Source organism: Melospiza georgiana, chromosome 2, assembly GCF_028018845.1.
Source record: "Melospiza georgiana isolate bMelGeo1 chromosome 2, bMelGeo1.pri, whole genome shotgun sequence".
In the NCBI taxonomy this organism is placed as follows: Eukaryota; Metazoa; Chordata; class Aves; order Passeriformes; family Passerellidae; genus Melospiza; species Melospiza georgiana.
In genome coordinates, this window is record NC_080431.1 from 56,546,739 (window position 1) to 56,566,853 (window position 20,115).

The following is a 20,115-nucleotide window of genomic DNA, read 5'->3' on the forward strand; positions in this document are numbered from 1 at the left end:
AAAGCACTCAGAAAGGGTGTGGGGCTTTGAAAGCAGGTGGGGTGGAAGAGACACCTTCCCTCTTGACCACAAACTCAGTCTGAACTAGTCCTGTATGTTGCTGTTTTTTCATATGAAGTTTCTTCTTTCTCATTTGGCTTGGACTTTTTTTTTTCTTCTCAAGGGAAGCAGAAAACATAAATGAATATTTACTGTATTTTTGTTCCAGTTTCAAAATCAGAGAAGGTTATGATCCAGGCTTCACTAGCTGTCACTTTATAGCGATATTAATTATTAAAATTACATATTAAAATGTAAAATATTAAAATACTTAATTATGCAATTCAAATAATTAAATATATATAGACAGCTGTATAAAATTAACGTTTCTTCATTTACTTATATTACATATATACATACACAGTTGTATAAAATTAATTTTTCTTCATTTACTTCAATTTTTTTTGTTCATATAAATGTGTTTCCATTAGGAAAAGTACTTTTTAAAGGGATTTTTAAGAATGGTTACCAGTACCTTCATCAAAAGAAGAACAGTCCCTTAATTTGTCTTTCACAAACTGAGCTTCTTCACTATCAGACTGTACAAGTGTCAGAGCATAAGCAGTGATGGCTACAGAATAGCAGTCAGTATTTCTTGAAAATTGGTTCTTCATGTAAGCCACTGCTCTTGTAATCACTCGCGCCTGTGGAAACAGAATAGATCCATTTGTAAAGATCACTGAGACCTGCTAACTGTTACTTCTAGCACTAGGAAACTAGCACTTGGAAATTAGAATACTTCCCTGTAGTAATTGTTAAGACAACTATAATAATATTTGCTTAGCGATTACAGTCATTGATGATGGAGCGTGTAGCTCGAAACTCCTTGTTGTATAATAGGCCACGACATCTTTTCCTATCCACCAGAGATGTAAGCAGATTTTAAACCCTATTTGCAGTTCTCCAAGAGATGGCAGGGTGGATATGCCATAGTGCAATAGACTGCAGACTTAAAGAGCCAGGTTTCCTACCACGTCAGGTGACGGGAAGACACGCAGGGTCTGTTGCAATGCTATGGTTACAAAGGCTGTCATAGCCAAATCGTCTTCTGCTAGCTTAACGCCACCCTGAAAGATGAAATGGAAAAGTTAAATGTGCATGCATATGTTTATGATTAAATATAGAAAATTACTTTCCATAAAATCAAGGACCTTCTCTGCAAACCCTCTGACCATGTACTATGTAGCTGATGCCTTAAATTTTTCCAATAATATGTGCCCATCTAAAGTATATCTCCTATGGTGGCAGCATTAAAGGTTGCATTGAGCAGTGTAAGAGATCAGGAACCTACCACACCGAACCAGCTGATAATCAAATATTTAGTTATTTATCTTACAGCTAAAAATCTATAATTTCTCATTGAGACATTCATAATTTCAATTTTCAGTCACTAGGAGGGTGGGGTTGTTTTCATTTCTGTGCTACTTTCTACACACTAAAGAGCCCTCTACCTTGCCGACAGAACTCTCCTGTAAAGGTATTTATACACCAGTACTGGATCATTTCTTATCTCTCTTCTTGATAAAGTAAGCACTGTGGTCTCATTAACTTTTTTCCCCTGAAAGCTCTTGAAGTATATATAGGATAGAAGATAATCTCAGCTTGAACACAGGTTAAAAAGACTCAAAACTCTTTGAACCAGTCCTTGAGCTACGTGTTTCTTTTTCCCCAATAGTGTTACATCAACTGTGAAACTAGCTTTGAGGCCAGAGTGTGAAAGCCTCACAACTTATTTGACACAGATCAATAAAAATATTAATGCCTGTTTTTTCATAGATATGGTCATTACATTGCATTTTCAATGAGTTTTGGAAAATGTGCATTACTTTCCTAGATTAAATTAATGGACAGTATAGCAATTTTGAGTTTCTGAGCAGTTATAGAGAATGTGTAGACCAAGATATGCAATTGGAAATTCTGATTAAGTGTTAATTTTTTCTTTTTTTCATCATGGGCACGGTGAAATGCTGAAACAGGTTACCTAGACAGAGCAGGACATACTCGAGACACAGCTGGACATGGTCCTGCACAGCCTGATCTAACTAGAACTGTTTTGAGCAGCATTTGGACTAGATGAGCTCTGGATGCCCCTTCAAAACAAAGTTACAATTCTACACTCTATTGCCTTAAGCAACAAAAGGCTTACATCTTTACCAAACATACGACTCCCCAAAATAATTTTTTAAAGTTCCCCACAGGCATAGTTGAAAAACGTATCTAAGACCGTATAAAAGATAAAGGTGGTGAAGCACTAGCTATGCATCTGACAAAACAGACATCTTAACGAATTAATCTTGAATTTTGTACTTACATTACAGATTTATTCTCTTTAAATACATTTCTTGTTATTTAACAACTCACAGCATTCCTTTAAATCCCTAATAGCCCTAAATGCACAACAAATTATTCTAACTACGGATGACCTACCTGCATTTTCCTGTCCATTACAGGGTGGTGGTCGTGGAACGAACCATCTCCCTGCTGTTGAGTAACCAAGTAGGAAATCGAGTTGCTTATGTGACTGTCCTGTATACTGAAGTATTCTCTGCTCCTTGTGAGCACTTTAACAATGAATGCAGTTAACCTGCACAAAAGAAAATTTTCCAAACTTGTGCTGACAGATATTTATAGTGGACTATATTGACAGGAAGAAAAACATACTAATTTTATGCACAGACTCATATTCAATACAGTGCACTCACTGCAACCTAGTGAGTTATTGTTCACCATCAGATTGAATATTTCTACCCTGTGGCAAATGCAAAATATTCAGTGGGCTCAGTATAAATGTCTTTCACCAAGGACTGAATACACTCAGAGAATTTGGTGGGTGATTATTCATGGAAAAAGTACCTAGACAACCACCAGATTTTCAAAATTCATCACCAAAGAAAAACTTCTGATGCATCAAATGATAATAGAGATAATAATTAAAAAAATCCCAACCAAATAAACAAAAATAAAACTCCAAAACCAAAAGCCCAGGAAAAGAAAATCACTTACCATACACTACTGGGGGTTCTTTTAAATGCTCCGTAGGACCCATCGTCCTTCTGAAACTCAAGCAGTCTAGTGTAACCTGCATGAACAGGAGAGCACGTAACCATTCAGAGAACAGCCATATTTACTGGGCATTTTTCTACTTCACTTGTATTATAATGGACATGTTTTGTATTGACTGGTGGAAGAGTTCATGGATATGTTCACTGGGGCATTAAGGAGGAAATGACTGGGTCAGCAGAATTTGACACAGAAAAATCGCTGGGCTTAAAAGGTCCTCTGTCTTGTTTGACTTATTGAGCCAAGAAAATAGCCTGAAAACTGCAGAAACCTATGGTTACAGAACACTGTATGCATAATGAATACTGGGAAATTGTTTTCCATTATTGACAACTTTTCAAGCTGTTGATTTTATGGTGCATTGAATCAAAAAGTATACAAAACATCTTCTATTGGGTCAGACACAGTCTTAGGAAAATCATGACTTGTGGCTTCAGATCTTGACTGCTACTATTTTGACCAAGTTTGTATCATAGCCACACAACCAAAGAACTTGTTTACACTGATGAACTTCAATAAGAATAAATAAAAGCATAATGTAGTAGTAATAGCAGTACCTACTAAATGATGCAGATAATACTAAATACTTATTAGCAGGATCTCATGTCAGTTTTGGCAGGCTTGATAAATAGACAAAAATCTCCATGCAGCAACTGCTAGCATGCTTTTAATCTCTATTTATACACTTGTTTATCATTGATGAAATTTGTTTGTCATATCTGAAGATCACAGTGACAAGCACATCATATTGCTTTATGCCATAAGCACATCACTATATTTAGAAAGATCAGCTGTACCTGCTACAATACTAACAATTCCCTGTGTTAATTCCTGTAAGCTGGAACATTTCCACATACTGTGGTCCTGACTTTGCTGTATGTTTAATACCAGTTTTGGTTCATATCTTGGAGGGGAGTCTTCCAGAAGCAGACTTGCAGTCCTCTCCCTAGGGAAACTCCATACCTGGCTTGGCCCAAGGGTGCTGAAGTCCTTCTAGCTTATGTAATGATGAATACAGGAGTGGGCAAAGGAGGGTGTCAATATCATAATTAGCACTGGGAATTTCCTTTGTTATACTCCTCTTGTCTGCCACAGACAGAGATGTCTACATCGCAGCTGGCTATCCTAAGCAGTGTCTGTGAACCATGGGGAGAATAAGCATTTTTAGGATGTGATTTATCTTGGTTGATTTTGAACATTTGGAGGCAATGAACAACTGGCCTTTGCTGTCCATTTAGTCTGAAAAGAATTTTCATTGATCAGCTCAGATTTTACTTTCTACTTCTAAATTAGGCAAGAGAGAGAATGGACTGTCAATGCCAATACCATCCAGTGCCAGATGCTGGTAATTAGTGTCCTAAGCTCTCCTCCCATGTCCCTCATGTCTCATGTCTGTCTGCAGACTGCCAGGGGCATTTCTGTGAGGCTGTGCTGAGACAGTGGGCACTCCTTCAGGAGGCAGCTGCAGACAGCGTGCACTGCAAACAGATAACAAGGATCCCATCCTTTGGCCTCTGCTTGGTTTGCCTTGTTTTGTTTCTTCCTGCCTACCTTTTTCAATCATACTGACGGCTTCCTGCTTCCGTTCGGGGTTGAAGTTCACCCACTGCTCGCTGGCATCCAGGTACTCAATGGCATAGACTGCAGGGGCCATTTTCACCATCGTTTGCTCTGCACAGCCTGTGGGCACCTGAATCAGCCTCTCAACTCCATTGAGACTCAGGCAGTTTTCAACAGACTGATCCATGATGTTCCCTGTTGCAAAAAATACAAGCCGTAGCATGAATCTTAATTAAAATGGATTGCTGTAGTATGAAGAAAGGTGATCCTAACTATTCCACCATATGCTCCTCACTGCTCAGCACTGCTCTTAGCTACCCGAGACTTCATAAAGCTCTATGAAGAGGGGCAAGGATGAGATGCCAGGTGTCAGGAAAGCTGGAGAAAGGAGGCTGGCACAGTGAAGGAATATGAAAGAGAACAAGTCCTCAGGCTACAGGAGGCAGAGGAGAAACAGAAGGGGGAAAGATTGTCTATCAGGCTTGGGCTAGAAAAGTCTTGTCAAACCAGCCCTGATCCTCCCACAGAGGAATAAAAAGGTTGTGCATTAATCATGATAAACATTTTATGTGCTTTTTTTTTCTCTCTACAATTTTATAACTTTACAATGATCCCTTTATTTTAGAACAGGGATTTGAAATGGAAGCCAATGTCCTTTGTGCCATAAATTCAATATTTTACATTTCAGGGCAGGGCACTGGGTGAGTATTTATCACTACTACAATATTTGCTTATAGATGTTTTAAAATATGTATGCATGAGAGTATATACATATATATATACATATACACATATATATACATATATATAATTACATATATATATATATAATTATATATATATAATTATATGCATACAACTCTATTAGATTAAATGAATATATGAACATATCTCCTCTTTGGAAATACAGAGCTCTCCAGAACCTATACATCAGAGTCTGGCATCCTTATTTCTGGAATCCAAAGCAGATTTCTATAGCCCTGTATGAAGTTATTAGAGAAGAAGAACTCTTCCCTTCACATCTGGCTTTCCCATAATGTTAGTCCAAGCACAGTGAGGAAGGCTGGATCTCATAAAGCTGTTTCACTCACCACAAGTAAGAAGGAGTAATTAGAAAGAGGAAGAGGTACTGGCTCAACCCTGAGGATGTTTTGTTTTATGACCTGGTCACGTAGCACAGATCATTTGAGTCATAACAGAAAAACCAGGAGAGAATGGAGACTTGCCATGCAGGCATGAGCACAGAGGGGCACATCCCTTGTCACCTGTGGAGAAGTTGTTGGCAAAAAGATGACATTTACCTTTCAGGCTAACCAACACGTGGCTATCAGAACCTGGTACCATATTAGACGGTCTGTTCAGGTCCACTGTTTGAGACCTCACTGTAAATAAATAAGAAATAGATATCTGCATCCAGATTTTAAAAAATAATCAACATACTGTAATTTTAGAAAAAAAACATACTTCTCTTTCTTCTAATGATTTAATTTTCAATCTTTAGCAATATTTTGCACTTGAAAAAACCTTGCTTTTAATACCTTTTAAGACCCATTAGTGAATTAAATAGATATCTTGTTATTATATAAAGAATGATACCTTTGAAAAGAAAAGAAAAATAAATCAATTCTAAAAATTTAGAATTCTTGGGTTTTTTTCTTTCACAAGTCTTTTGGATGGAGAGATTTCTGACAAGTTCTGGTTAACCAAAGGAACATCTGCGCATTAAGGAGTATTTAATAAATTTACTGTTCAGTCTTACTCCAAACCTCATCTGTATGTAATCCTTTTGGATAACTTACAGTTGCTGTTAATGCAAATGGTCTCTTCTTCTCTCTGTAAAACACCTTCAGCCTGCACAGTTAAAGAAAGAAAAGTCAAAAGGCCTGCAAGCACTCACACCTGAAATTAAGCTGCAAGAAACCTGTGAGCTCCACCCAAGCACTAGGCCAGCAGGTGGCACAAATAAGTGATTTTTGAAGGGAGATTTCTCTCTAGGTAAAACTCAAACTTTAAATCAGAATTTCAGTTTCCCAACTGAAATACTAATAAATTTTGCTGAATTGTTGGTGTTACTATTGAAACGTTTCCCTGGATGAAATTCCTGTAACGAAAACCAGCTCCCAAAGTTTATTCTCAGCTTTGTGAACCATCAAGTCAAGCTCACAGAGGGACTCATTTAAGTAAACCTCTCATGTATGAAATCCATGAATTTCTGAGTACATCTTGGGTGTAAGACTTAAATATGCTTTCCTTCTGATTCCCACATCCCTCTTTCTACAGTTTCAGTTTTAATAAACATATTTTTATATCTACTTCTAGTGTTTTGGCGTAACACTGAACTCTGAGATTGTGTCTATATCTACAAAAGTTATAGCATTTAACAACAGCAGGTTCCCAGCTTCCTGTGCCTTATCCTTACCTACATGGTAATACCTGACACCAGGGGGGCAAGGATTCGTATTTTGAACTTTTTGTATGGATGGAAAAAAGCCCTCCATGGATGACTTAGGTATTGTAATGACTCTGTGTTGGCAATTGAAAAGTAATTTTTTTCTAAAAGGCTCCTCAATTTTATAATTTTGAAAGAGGAATAAGGTATTAAATAATCAATACAGCATCTCTGTTATAATGTTTTGCATGTGTTTTTAGCTATGTAATTGTTAAGAGTGAAGATTGATCCATTGACCAGAAGGGTTTAGCTTTATTACTAGCAGAGAGCATTTCCTTCTTAAAGTTTGCTAGATGGACATCTTCAATCTTGGCTTCACAAGGAAAAAAGAATTTTCATACATGTTGATTAAGCAGGGAGAAGTTAAAACATGCACCTGCTGAAGAATTTGTTGCTGTCATGGGTAAAGGATGTTTTTGGCCATAGGGAACAAACCTTTCCATATACAATAGACAAAGAGGCTTAATTTTTTCCTCTCAGTCCTTGCTGAAAAATAGATTTCCTGAATTGCTTCCAGCCTTGTGTTTGTACCATTTCACTCCCTCCACGAGAACTCCACACATAGTGAACATTGCATTTGAGGGCAATTTGTGAAGTGCCTGCCCTCAAGTAGGGCATACATACCACAGAATACATACCACCACTTTGAGATTCTTCCTGATGCTATCACTGTGCCCAGAATCCCGGTCGAAGGCAATGATGGTGATCGGGATTTCTCCCACAGTCAGAGGGACGACTGAGAAGAAGGCTGGTGTTGCCGAGTTCCCCTTGGCCAGCAGTGTCAGCTGCACGGCCTTCGCTGTCGTCTCCGCCGTGCACAGCCCCTTCACCGCCTCCATCTTCACTGTCACCTGTGGGGACAGGGCAATGCCCAAGAGCAGTCCTGGGGCACAGGGAAAATACCTCTGGACGCCCCTTCCAATGTAAATTGTTCTGTGACCCCGTGGCCTGTTAATATTCAGCTATATTGATTAGGGCTCTGAAGGTAAATCAGCCAACATTTCTTCATTACACTGAACTTGAAACCGAGTTTTGGCCTATCCCTGAACCACAGTGAAGTAAGAAGGATAGTGCATTTTTATACATCCCAGCTCTACACAGTTCAATGCAGCTCAGAGGATGCTGGTTGAACAGCTGGTTGGGAGATGGGAAGAAGTAAAAAAAAAAAGAATATCAACTTTGGATGATGGAGGCCCCTAGCCCAGTGACAACTGTGGCTGTACGCAGGACTGCATAGAAGTCACATGAAGAGAAAAAGTGGCCCTGTGTTGTACGCTCAACGAGTTTTGTGGCCAACATTGGGTGGTGCACTCATACTCATTTACCTCTCTGCCTTGTGTATCTTGTGAAGTGTTAGCAGGTGTCAGTGTCAGCATCTGGGTATTGCCCAGATCAGCAGGCAGCAAAAAGAGAACAGATTACTTCAATGAGGGGGAAGAAGTACCCAAAACCAAAGGATATGGCTATGTAACACGGTGAATAATATCTGCTTTATATGGTAAGTTTGGTTACCAAGTAGAACTGGATCTTGTGCTTGGGAAAGAGCTCAAGATAGGAGCATTATGTCTGGGCTGTAGGGTGGCCAGGACATGCCCATTAAATTATTACAAAACTATAGCTCTATCTAGCTAGGCATGCAAGGTGCAGCAGTTGTTGATCACAATACCTGGAGATCATTGGGCAGGTAGTTGTAAACCACTGCTTTTATTTCCAGCTGCTCATGTCGTCTGACCGAGTACGGTAATCTCAGAGACACAAAAAAGTCCTTGAAAACTGCAAAGCTGTGGGGGTCAGCCACACAGAACCCTGGGGTGAGAAAATGAAAAACAGCTAGAATTGAGAATTACACACTTTACATCAGCTGATAGGAAGTTAAATGTCAAATCAAAATTCAGTGCCTGGGTTCTCCTGAGGTCAGGAGAGGAAAACAGGCATACTCAGAATTCGTTTAAACTCATTTGCACTAGAGACCTGCCTGTAGTTTGCCTCCTGGAGTCACTTCCATGGTTTTTGATGGCTAAAACTTGGCAGAAGTGTTTATATGTTTTGTGAGTGAACTGTGACCCAGTTTCCCTCCCCTTTCAAAGGGAGTAGGCAGTACAATATAGACCCTTTGTCCCTGCTGTAATGGTCCTCATCAACTCCTAGGAACTCCCAGAGGGCAGCACCTGGGAACATGGGCTCTCTGGCTGGAACTTTGCTGGTTTCCTGGTGTTCTTTTCTGCCTTAGAGGCCACAGATTTTCATGCTTTGAGATGGCCAGAGCCTGGTCCCAGAATTATTCAAAGAAAAGTGATGTTACTACTGCTACCTCTCATGTGGCTTCCTGGCCATGTGGAAGCTAAAATCAGGTGGTTTAAAGAGTGGAAAGAATAAAAGACAATTTTGATTGTATGATCCATCATCCTTGAGCCCCTACTCCCTGTTGTTTTTATAAATATAAATCTATACTTTAACTTCTAGTTGGGCTTTAACATGGCATAAAAGAGAGAAGTAGCTATTACAATCAAAACACTGCATTTTTTCAGTACAAACTGTTTTATTCTGTCAACATAATATTGTATCTCTCTTTTAAAAATTACACATTCTCTACTCATCTTCATATAAAGAAACACAAAACCAAAAATTATCCAATACTTATACCTTTTTCAGGAGATATACTTATTGCTTGAACTTCCCAGGTAGTTATAGAGTCAGGAGCAAAGTTCTTTACACTAAAACCACAAAATAAAATGTATTAGAAGGCATGTATAAAATGTAAACATCATCATTTGATGAAGTTTGAGTATTTAAAGTGAAAAACATATTCCCTCAGCTGTGGAGACAAAGTACTTGCAAATATTCCAAGGTCCTCTTCATCAGATACTACATAAAGCTGATATTTATATACATTTGAGAGTACAAATTTAAACATATTCAGCTAGTCAGGCAACAGAGTACCTGTGATTTCCAGGGCTTTCCACTTCTTCAAAATTCCACCACCAGCTCTCAGGAAAATAACTGCGCAAGCTGACAGAGATTTCATCAAACAATTCTTCCTGTTCACTGTATTCTGCAAAACAGGAGTGAGGTTTCTTTTTGGAAGTCTTCAGCTGCTGACCTTACACTGTCTTGCAGAGAGTCAACTTGTAAAAGCACAAAAAATGCTCTGAATGAAAAGATTTAATCTGTGTTTCATCTTGTGAATTAAACAAAAATCTTGGAAAAAGAGAAGCAATGACCATAGTTTGTCACGGAACAAAGTGTTCTTCTTCCCAACTTCAATAACTATATGCTACCAAATGAAAAATCAGACCTCTGTAGTAAGGCTAGCAAAGATGTTCCCAGTGTCCCATACTTGTGACAGACAGGGGAAATCTATGAGAAATGGTAGCAGAAACTGCACTCAGAAAGAGATCATTTTAGATGGAAAGTAATTTTCTTTTTGGTTATATAATAGTAGTACCACTAGTTAAGGAGTCGAAATCTGAGACCGCTTAGAGCCGTAAATGCCGACATCCACCCCCTTCCCTCTCTGCTGTCTGTGGCCTCTCTGGGGTGTGGGCAGGGCCCATCAGTTCCTCTGTAAGTCTGGAGGGGCCAGCAGTGGCCGAAGTGGTTCCTGCCTTTTCTGACCCCAAGGAGTTATCCCGTGCCACTCCCATCTCCCGGTGCAGAGGTGTGAAGACGCAACGCTGCGCGGCTGCTGCGCTGTACCGGGGCTCTCTGAAATGCTGGTGTGCAAACCTCCTCCCCAGCCCCACAGCACTGAGGTGCCCCTTGGCCCTCCCCAGCCACCACGAGGGGGGTGAAAGTGGCAGAGCTGTGTGCCCCTGCTCCTCACGTCGTGCCAAGCCCACTCTGTTCCTCTGCTTCGCCTGCTTCCTGAGGGCTGTGGCTTTCTCGCAGCACTCCTGGAACGCGGCCCTGCACTCTGGGGAGCCAGACACCTTTTCCAGCCTTTTTGCACAAGGAAACCTCATGGGATTTAATTTCATTCCATCTTGGCAGCATTTTAGTAGAGCGGTGTTCTGGTATCTGCTGGCTGCAATAGAATTAAAGCCCAGAATTAGTGCTGTGTAAGAAGAAATTAGTGTAAAGGTGTTCATTGTGCTCAATCGTATAATTTTTTGCCATTAACCTCAATTTCTATTGCAACAGCCAAGCTTCAGCCTGGGACCCTGAAAACAGTCCACCCTAAAAACAGTCCACAAACACAGAAGGAAAGCATAGGCTCTATGGCATCCTAGACATTCTGTTCTAAGCCCTCTCTTCCCAGTCAGACTGAATTAAAAGTTAAATCCTCTTTGCAGGCTGGAATTCATAATGGAAATAGCAATATCAGTGTTCTCTTTCTTGAGTAGAGTCTGATTTCAAAAGAAAGGAAGAATCTAACTCCAACCCTTCATGTCTTCTGGCAAGAAAATGAGAAAAAAAAATTTTTCACAAATTGACATTTTATACCAAATGCTATACTAACTCTTCTCTTAATTGAAGCACAAAGTACCAAAGTTGGCACAGTTTCAAAGCAGAATGTCAAGAAAAAACAGGATTTATAAAACATCTTCTGACCATACAAAAGATTTTGAAAACCTCAACGTCATGACTGATGACACGACATGTTATCTACTAGAACTGCTTTACATTTGGGATTATAAAGAGGCAAACTAGTTTCCATTTATAGACATTATTTGGTTTTGCTTTTTGAACTATGCTGATGAATGATGCATCATGCAGCATAGTACACATATTTGTGCTAAGTTATGTCACGTAATGCAAGAGCTGGAACTAAGAGTATCTTGGCATCCTTCACTATGCCATCACTTCTTGCCCCCTAGATCCCAGACACGTCCCTTTGCCTCCCCCGCTACGATTTTCAGGCCGCCCAGAGGAGCAGACATACCAATTCCTGACATTTTTTTCTGAAAATCCAAAGATCGCTTCTGCCTTCTGGTGCCCTGGAGGCATTTATATCCTGGGAAGGCAGAACAGAAGTGCTTGGTCACAATGGTATGACAGGAACAGCCTGATCATTCACATCATTCATGAAGACCTCTCTTAGGACCCATCTCATTGACAGAAGACCCACAATTTGAGGGAGAGTCCCACAAATCTTCCAGCCTAGCCAACTGCTGCTTGCCCCAGCTGAGGTGGTCACCAAAGGACCAGCACCCACCACCTGAGATATCTGAGCTGCCAGCATCTGGTGGAAGAGCAGAAGAAAAACCCAAAGGCAAAGGAGATTTTACATCATAAGAGTAAAAATGTTTCTGATTTTTTTAAGCAATCAGTCTCCCCAGATCTCCAGTGGTCTCACACAAATTTCTGAAGGGCAGGTTGCACTTACCTTCCCGAATGCTGGATTGAATTGTGTCTGATATAAAAGCCAGACCAACATCAGTAAAAACTTGAATGCTGTTTGCGCCACCACCCACAGAACAGCCAAGGTCATACGAATTCATAGCATTAAATACCTGCCAAATAAAATGGCACAGATGGACTGTACATGCTTGTAAAGGATTTATTCATATATCAGAACAATTCTTGTGGCCTTTGATTCGCAGAAACAAGAGAAACCGGTGGTGCAAGCTGCATCTGGAAGCAGATTAAAGCTGAGGGGTGTTTTAGTTAGGGAGTGCTTTCGAGCCATGCTTTTTTAAATTTAAAAACTTGTCTGCCATAGGTTGGAAATCCCCATCTTAAATATACCACTCATCTTAAACATGCAATTCATCTTAAATAGATCCTAAATTGCAAAAGAAAAAACATTTTCAAATTTAGCAAAATGTTGTCTAGGCAATTAATAGCCATTAATTATATTTTGATCCTCTCATTAGTCATGGGAAAACTTGCTTGACTAGTAGATGTGATATTTTGTTACAAATGTCTTACCTTTTTGGCTGTAAGCTTATTTTTCTTATTCAGAATAAAAACTGCCTTATCAACCACAGCTAAGGCAACTTTTCCCGCATGGTCCGTTTCAATCTGCAAATTAACCTGGTCTGCTGGTTCATATGTGTCTTGTTCTGTTCTCACTTTAATCTAAATAAAAAGGATTGAAAAAAAAATATAATATTTTTATATTATGGTGAAGATTCTTTGGGCCAGGAACACTGTCAGCTGTGATTGTCATCAGTCAGAAATTGTGAGATGTTCCTGTTTTGTGGAATTTCTGCCTGGGATCCTGTGTTTGGAACACATAGGTGCAGGTATTTTACACTGAAGGAAATCATGGGGAGCTGAAAGATGTGTCCTGCAGAATTTTGGATGTTGGCTTTCAATGACACTTAAGGACCAAGGGAAATGAAAAGTTTGTGTTAGGGGTTTTTGGAACTGGGGTCTTCAATGGAATTTTGTTATTTTCCAGTGGAAAAAAATTACCATGAAACACATGAGCACAATGTCTTTGTCATTACACAGTAATGTACAAAATTAACCAAATTAAACCAGTCCATCATAATAATTCCTGCTTTCTATCATTCACTTGAAATTTTTAGCATATGTGAGAAAACACAGATCTGGTTCTGATGTACACACTTCTGTGATTTAAAGATAAAGTAGCCGTGGTGATTATGAAATAATAGGAAATTATTACTATAAAGCCCTGTGAACACTACTGAATTTTGTCCATGTATAAATGAAGGGTTGGTTTGTCTGTTGGAGACAGATGATTTTTTCTTGAAATTTTTTTTTTCCCCAATGGACTACCATATTCTTTTACCAAAACAAACATTTTCAGTAGAAAAAATAATTTTAGACAGCTGACAATTTTCAGCAATTGGGTTTCATGCTATTGGTAGAAATTCCTGTGTCTTCATTTTTTTTTCATTTTACCTTATGGTCCCAAAGCGAGGAGGAAGAAGAGGAGAAGGAAGATGAAAGAAAGGATTAGAGGGCCTCCCATTTTGTCTACACTTCATTTTCTAATGTAAACTATTGTTAAAAGCTTTTAAAGTACTACCAAAATTCAGAAAATTACTTTTAAAGAAATTAAAAAGTTTGAAAAATTACTTCAAATTCATACTTTTTCCCCCAATAAATGGCTTCACTTTCTTTCCTGCGACACACATCACTAACAAAAGAGAAAGTTAAAAAGAGATTCCACCCCCTCAATAACTCTATCAGCATTTTCTTGTGGATTTCTAAAATACAGACACTCACAGGGGGTGATTTTTTCTGTAAGAAACTATTTCTCATCTCTTTGAAGCACAACCTGAGAGCCTTTCCAAGTTATACCTTTTGTCATGACTACTGATGACTCCTTTTCAATAAAAATGACATGTCTCACTTTATAATCCCAGGCCTGCGCTTGCTCTGCCACTACCCCATTTAAAAAAAAAATTTGGAATGCAACAGAAGCCACGGGCTTTGAAAGCACCTTTCCTTCGCAGACATCCATGACGTCCACCCAGACAGAATCAGCGATGATCTCTTGCTGGCCCTCGTTCTCAATGAAGTAGTAGGCTAAAAACCGAAAGGCAGGCACCATCTTCTCGGTGATTTTAAGGTTTATTACTTTGTTTGAGGATGGGACCCTTCCCAGAAGCTCAGCTTGTCCCTTTGCCACAACCTGTAAGGCAGAAACAATTGAAATCAAATACTGTGACTATGTCCCAGAAAGGCCATTATGATGAATAATTTTACAGTTTGGGTTTTTTTTTTTTTTTCCTGAGGCAAATTCTGTTTAAAATATGTTTTCTTCTAATGGCATTAACAGTTTTGATTGCCAAAGCAGTATATCAGTAACCTGGAGGAGACCTGTACACTGTGGTGGTGGATCTCTGCTACACTGGTCTTGTGGCCCAGGTTTGAACACAAATCTCTCACCCTCCACTCAGTCTTACGGCTTTAGAAGGGTTACCCAGACAGTAAAAACACTAAGTTTTGTCTTCTACAATGACTGGTCATCACACCTAGGAAGATATCAGCATTATTTACTCTGTAATCAGTACTGAATCTTTCAGATGGTGGGAAAGAGTTGGAGCAGGAGGTTTAAGGATAAAGTCCCACAGACTCATCTTGAACTGATTTCAGCCCATCCTTCACTATTTAACTCCTTCCTTCCTACACTATGTTAACTCTATTCATGGATGGTCAGAGGAATGAAAAAACAGGCACAGCGGCAGGAGTGATGGTGCTCTTCCCAGAACAAAATATGTGAAGCTTTCCTAAACATACAGGGTTTCAGGAAGTAACAAAGGCATGCTACAGCCTGCCCTGAAATCCTCACTGCCTTTGTTAAAATGACCAAAGTTTGGGAGAGACCCTCGCTGCTGAGCTTCAGCAGTGTCACCATCCCTCCCACACATCCTGCCTGCCCAGCACTACACCTTCCCAAAGATTGGCAGCACCAGTTCCAGCCCTGTGGTACATCATCCATTGAAAACAAACCCCCAAACCTAAACTTAACTCCTAGGGATACAATTATTCCAATATGTCACAGCCCTTTAAAAAAAAAATGGGAACTGATATCTTGGCACTTATCATCCTATGAAATTTAGGCTGCCAAGGGAAATGAGGACAAAGAGAGTGAGAAAGGGATTAAACACATTTTACATTCAACAGATTCACTCCTGGCATGTACCCACAAACACACTTGTCTCATTCAGCAAAATAAATACTCTCCATTTTACATGCCCTAAAAATAACTGCAAATGTATAAACGCCAGCAGAATCATAGAAATAATTTCTGAAAAGGACCTATGGAGATCTCTAGTCCAGCTGCTTGCTCTAAGATGAGACATCACCAGGGTAAGACTAGATGAGACTGGCGAGGGTTTCTTTTATTGAGTGTTGAATTTTTCTCAGGCTGGAAAATCTCTCAACTCCCTGGGGAGTCTCTTCCAATATTGCACTCATTACTAGTGAATAGATTTTTCCAAAATGAATCTCCCAGGCCATAATTTTTAACCTTGGTCCCTTGTTAGATTGTGTGGCACCACCTAGGACATCTTGTCTCCACTATGCCTTAATTCCTCTTCAAGTAGTTTAAGGTTGCTACTAATTCACTCTTAGGCTCTTCACCCAACTGAACAAGCCCAGCTCCCTCAGCCTGTCTTGGTGGGTCTGGAGTGCCAGAACACCAATCATCCCACTTACCCTTTGCTATACCCCCTTGGTTTTCCCTTGGTAACTAGGTAAATGTTCCAGGCTGCATAATTTGTGAAAGAAATTACTGATATGATACTGTTCTGTTTACCATATAATAGAAATAGCCAATGTTTCCTCTGCCAGGTTGATGAATATCATTCAAGGTGATGGGCAAGGTATCTCCAGGTGCCACAACAGTGTGTGGGATGCTGATGCTGAGGTAGTTTGGGGAAGCAGACTGGTATCTTTCAGCTCTGATGCTGGCTTCAGGTGTTTCTAACCTTTCTTTACCCTCTTCAGCCTTTACCTGTCAGAGAAGAAAAGGACAGAGTGAGTAAAGTGTCCCACAGGAGACAGTGTATAGTGTCACCAATAATCACATTGTGCAAGGTTATTTGGAAAATACTGTGAAATAAAAGGAATAATTGCTGAGCCCTCATTAGCAGAACGTGGCATCAAACCCCAGGATTTTAGTTACTTTATTCTCTTACCCCATTTTGCCTCTTGCTGTATTTACATTTGGTATTTTCAACCTTGGCTCTTTCTAAATGAGAATCAATGGGTCAAAAATCACAAAATGATTTTGTACTCAGACATTTTTTTTCCCCCATTTTATATTGTGGACATAATTGAACCCTCTGAGTGGACAGATGTAGTTGACTCTCTGCATTGCTCAGGATCTTTTCCTTCACTTTCCTCTGATAATTATCTATCACTTTGTATGGTGATATTCCTTACAGTTCCATTTCTGCATGTCCTTCATGCCAGGCAAATGCACATCCAGAACACAAAAATGCATCACTATAACCAATGCATGTACTGCCAAGGCTCTAATGATGCTACAGGAGTGTCCTTCACTTGAGACATCCCTCAGGCGCCTGCTCTGTATAACAAATCTTTCACACTCTGGACAAGGATCTGCAGGTTGTATAAGAAATCATGTTCCAGCATCTACGCTAATTCCATGAAAAGTGATCATCTTCACAGTTGTTTATAATTGTCATGTGAGCAATTCTCAGTGGGATACTTTTAAACATGGATGCTTGCATTTTCTTTACCTTTATTTCAAGCACTTGAGCATCTTTGGGGATGTTAAAAGTGATGGAGACCAGACCCTCTCTATTACAGAAGGCAGTCTTCTTCACTGGGGGTTTTCCAGGCAAGGTAAGAGTGGCAGTGATAAATAGGAAGGCAGCAGGAGTACCATCAACAAAAGTGGCAGTTACCTATTGAAAAGATAGTTCTGTTATTTACAGGAAATCCTATGTTTAAAAAATGCACACAAACAAGAAGCAAATTTAATTTATAATTTTTATGAACTGAGAAAAAGATATAAAACTGCGCATACCAGCATTCAAAAATTTGAGTTTTGAGAAAAGGGGATAGCAATTGACTCAGTCTAGACTTTAGTTTAAGTAAAAACCTATAAGTACAGATTACAAAATGCCTCAGATTTTCACTTAGCATCTATTTAATCTAAGCAGGTCCCAGAGATATTTGTCATTAACTATTATAAGGTAATATTCTGACTTTAACTCTTCATAGAAAACACTTGAAAAACTTGAAGGCGTGAAGTTTCAAGCCACATAGTTTCAAATGTATTTATTTAAAAAGGCAATAATACCCCATTTTACTGTTAAGAATTTTAGTTTAATGTGGGATTATTTTATTACAATATTCTTGTTTCAATATTTTTATATGGAAGAGAGGAAGAGACTCCTATGTTTTATAAAACTTTGTAGGGCAACAGTGCACATTGACTTCTAGAGCAGAAAGCCAGCATTTTCTGGCTGTTCAGGTGCTGAGCATACAGAAAAGGGACAAACCAGACACACAAACAGCAGCTCTGTGTTGCACCTATTGTTGAAGGTCTTGGTCCTACAGAGCTCACAGTGGATCAGACAAGGAAAGAGGGCAGGTGTAAATGCAGTGCTATGAAGGCAGACAGACACACTCAGAACACTACATACCATAACAGCGAAGGGGGCTCCAGGCACAAAATACTTTTTGGTGTTAGACAGATCAAGAGCATAAGGAGATCTCACAAACTTCACACTGCTGAGTTCCTCTTCCCTCATCTCACCACCTGTTAATATCAAACAGTATGCGTTGCTGTGGGGGCACTAACTATGGACTTGCATACCTTGGATATCTAATCTTCTGAAATATTTTGTATTCATTTTCAGCTGTTGGAGAGAGTTAGCTATCTAATGTCATCTGCAACTTGGAGCTTGAGCAGCCACTTTCCATCCAAGATTCTTCTAGTTAATTCCCTACAGCATGAGCAAGCTTTACAGTAAAGATGGATCCAGTGAGACCAAATTCCCCACATAGCAGATTACGCCAGAGAAAGATCAGTGTGAATCTTCCAGACTGTATCAGCCAAGCCATACTGTACTCACTTGCAGTTTCTACAGTGGTAACAGCCACATATAAATGAAAACCTTCCAGGGTGGAAATGCCCTTTCTCAATTTCTCTTCCAAAAGTGGTGTACTTAAAGTAACTCTTCCTTTTCCATTTTGGATCTAAAACAAAAGTGGGAGAAAAAAAAAAAAAGAAACAAAAAAGGAAAGAGAGACAGCATTACTGGTTTGTGGCCATTAGAAATAAAATCTTTATATCACAGCTATAGTATTATGGACTTTTAAGTTTCCAGAACTTTTGACAATATTCCACTTAGGTGAATATTAGGATAAATCAGAGTAGTTTCACTGAATACTTACTGATAGCTGTTGCTCCAGGCCTGGAATAAATATTTTGTTCTCATTTTCATCAATTATGCCAAATCGCACATATGCAGCACCTTGAATCTCTTTCCCGTAAGAATGTCTTTGGAAGGAAGAAAAGTGAGGAGAGGGATCATTATTTTAATAAAAAAGTAAGCATAAGGCAGACTAATCATTTTGTGCTGAAAAAATATTGGAATATTTGTAGGCATCCCTTTTTTAACTAATAGCTTTAAAACAAAATTTAGTCCTACTCGCTCATAACTCAAACCTGAAAACTTTTACTGATCATTGTGCCAACTGGTGATTTCAAATGCAAAGATATTTATAGCATAAGTCACATTGGCAAAATTGAATGGGGAGACATCATCTGGTAAAATTTGCACCAGAATAATTTTTATTTTTTTTTTAACAAATTAATGAGAACTTAAGTTGCATTGCTGTCAGACTTCAAGAGATCTTACACCACTCATCCCATTTAGCTTGGATGAACAGCTATTTCCTTTGTGTGAGATACTCATGAGCAGAGCATAGAAAATAAAGGATCAGAGAATCATTTCAGGGACTGATATGAAATATTTGGTACCTCTGAAGATGCACAGCAGGAAGACTCTCCCTGCTGGTATTCTCACACCTGCATTGGGTAAAGTGGACATCCTCTGCCCCATGTCACTCCTACAGGTTTAGGCAGTATGGCAGAAAAGTCCTCTTGTGAGTGAAATATTTGCCAGATCAGCATCTGGCCAGAAAACCCCTGAACATTTAATAAAGGTCATGGGGAGAGAGGATGGGGCATGTTGCTGCACCTGGCTCTGTGCTCAAGGAAACCCTGGCAGATGTGCAGCAGCACAGTGTGCAATGTGCTACATGAGACCTGCCATGGCCATGGTGTTGTCTTTTGCTTGTGGAAATCCCACTTCACCTCAGGCTTATTTTTGTTTAAACAAGCCTCTTTCAAATCGACCTGATCAGCAGCACTGATCTATACCAATAAAGCCAATGGAGAGACAGGTTTTATGAAAACTGCATTAAATGCCAGAGCTAATAAATGGGAAACAATAGTCAATTACACCAAATAACTTCATTACAAGCATGGCCAGTTTAGAGAAATAAGTTCAATTATCAGGAATTCCATATGCTGATTTTGATGAAAGTCATGCAGGCCTGTGTGGCACCACTAGGACTTTTTCCAATAAGGAAAGGAATGGTAT

The 20,115-nt window shown here is 39.4% G+C and overlaps 1 protein-coding gene across 4 annotated transcripts in view; it reads right to left on the bottom strand.

The window, feature by feature from the left end:
* The window catches only part of LOC131080443 (complement C4-like), a 52,828-nt gene that overhangs the window by 14,235 nt on the left and 18,478 nt on the right, over positions 1 to 20,115 (bottom strand). For all 4 annotated transcript variants that reach the window (XM_058018695.1, XM_058018698.1, XM_058018696.1 and 1 more), the window contains 21 exons: positions 18,902 to 19,007; positions 18,580 to 18,703; positions 18,148 to 18,263; positions 17,236 to 17,403; positions 16,287 to 16,484; positions 14,466 to 14,657; positions 12,980 to 13,129; positions 12,435 to 12,561; positions 11,991 to 12,062; positions 10,932 to 11,132; positions 10,049 to 10,160; positions 9,752 to 9,822; positions 8,775 to 8,914; positions 7,747 to 7,959; positions 6,459 to 6,510; positions 5,961 to 6,041; positions 4,651 to 4,854; positions 3,043 to 3,118; positions 2,467 to 2,623; positions 1,011 to 1,106; positions 515 to 683 (listed from right to left, as the gene is read on the bottom strand). In XM_058018695.1, the coding sequence (XP_057874678.1) occupies positions 515 to 683; positions 1,011 to 1,106; positions 2,467 to 2,623; positions 3,043 to 3,118; positions 4,651 to 4,854; positions 5,961 to 6,041; positions 6,459 to 6,510; positions 7,747 to 7,959; positions 8,775 to 8,914; positions 9,752 to 9,822; positions 10,049 to 10,160; positions 10,932 to 11,132; positions 11,991 to 12,062; positions 12,435 to 12,561; positions 12,980 to 13,129; positions 14,466 to 14,657; positions 16,287 to 16,484; positions 17,236 to 17,403; positions 18,148 to 18,263; positions 18,580 to 18,703; positions 18,902 to 19,007 (2,825 nt within the window). The remainder of the gene's footprint in view (positions 1 to 514; positions 684 to 1,010; positions 1,107 to 2,466; positions 2,624 to 3,042; positions 3,119 to 4,650; positions 4,855 to 5,960; positions 6,042 to 6,458; positions 6,511 to 7,746; positions 7,960 to 8,774; positions 8,915 to 9,751; positions 9,823 to 10,048; positions 10,161 to 10,931; positions 11,133 to 11,990; positions 12,063 to 12,434; positions 12,562 to 12,979; positions 13,130 to 14,465; positions 14,658 to 16,286; positions 16,485 to 17,235; positions 17,404 to 18,147; positions 18,264 to 18,579; positions 18,704 to 18,901; positions 19,008 to 20,115) is intronic.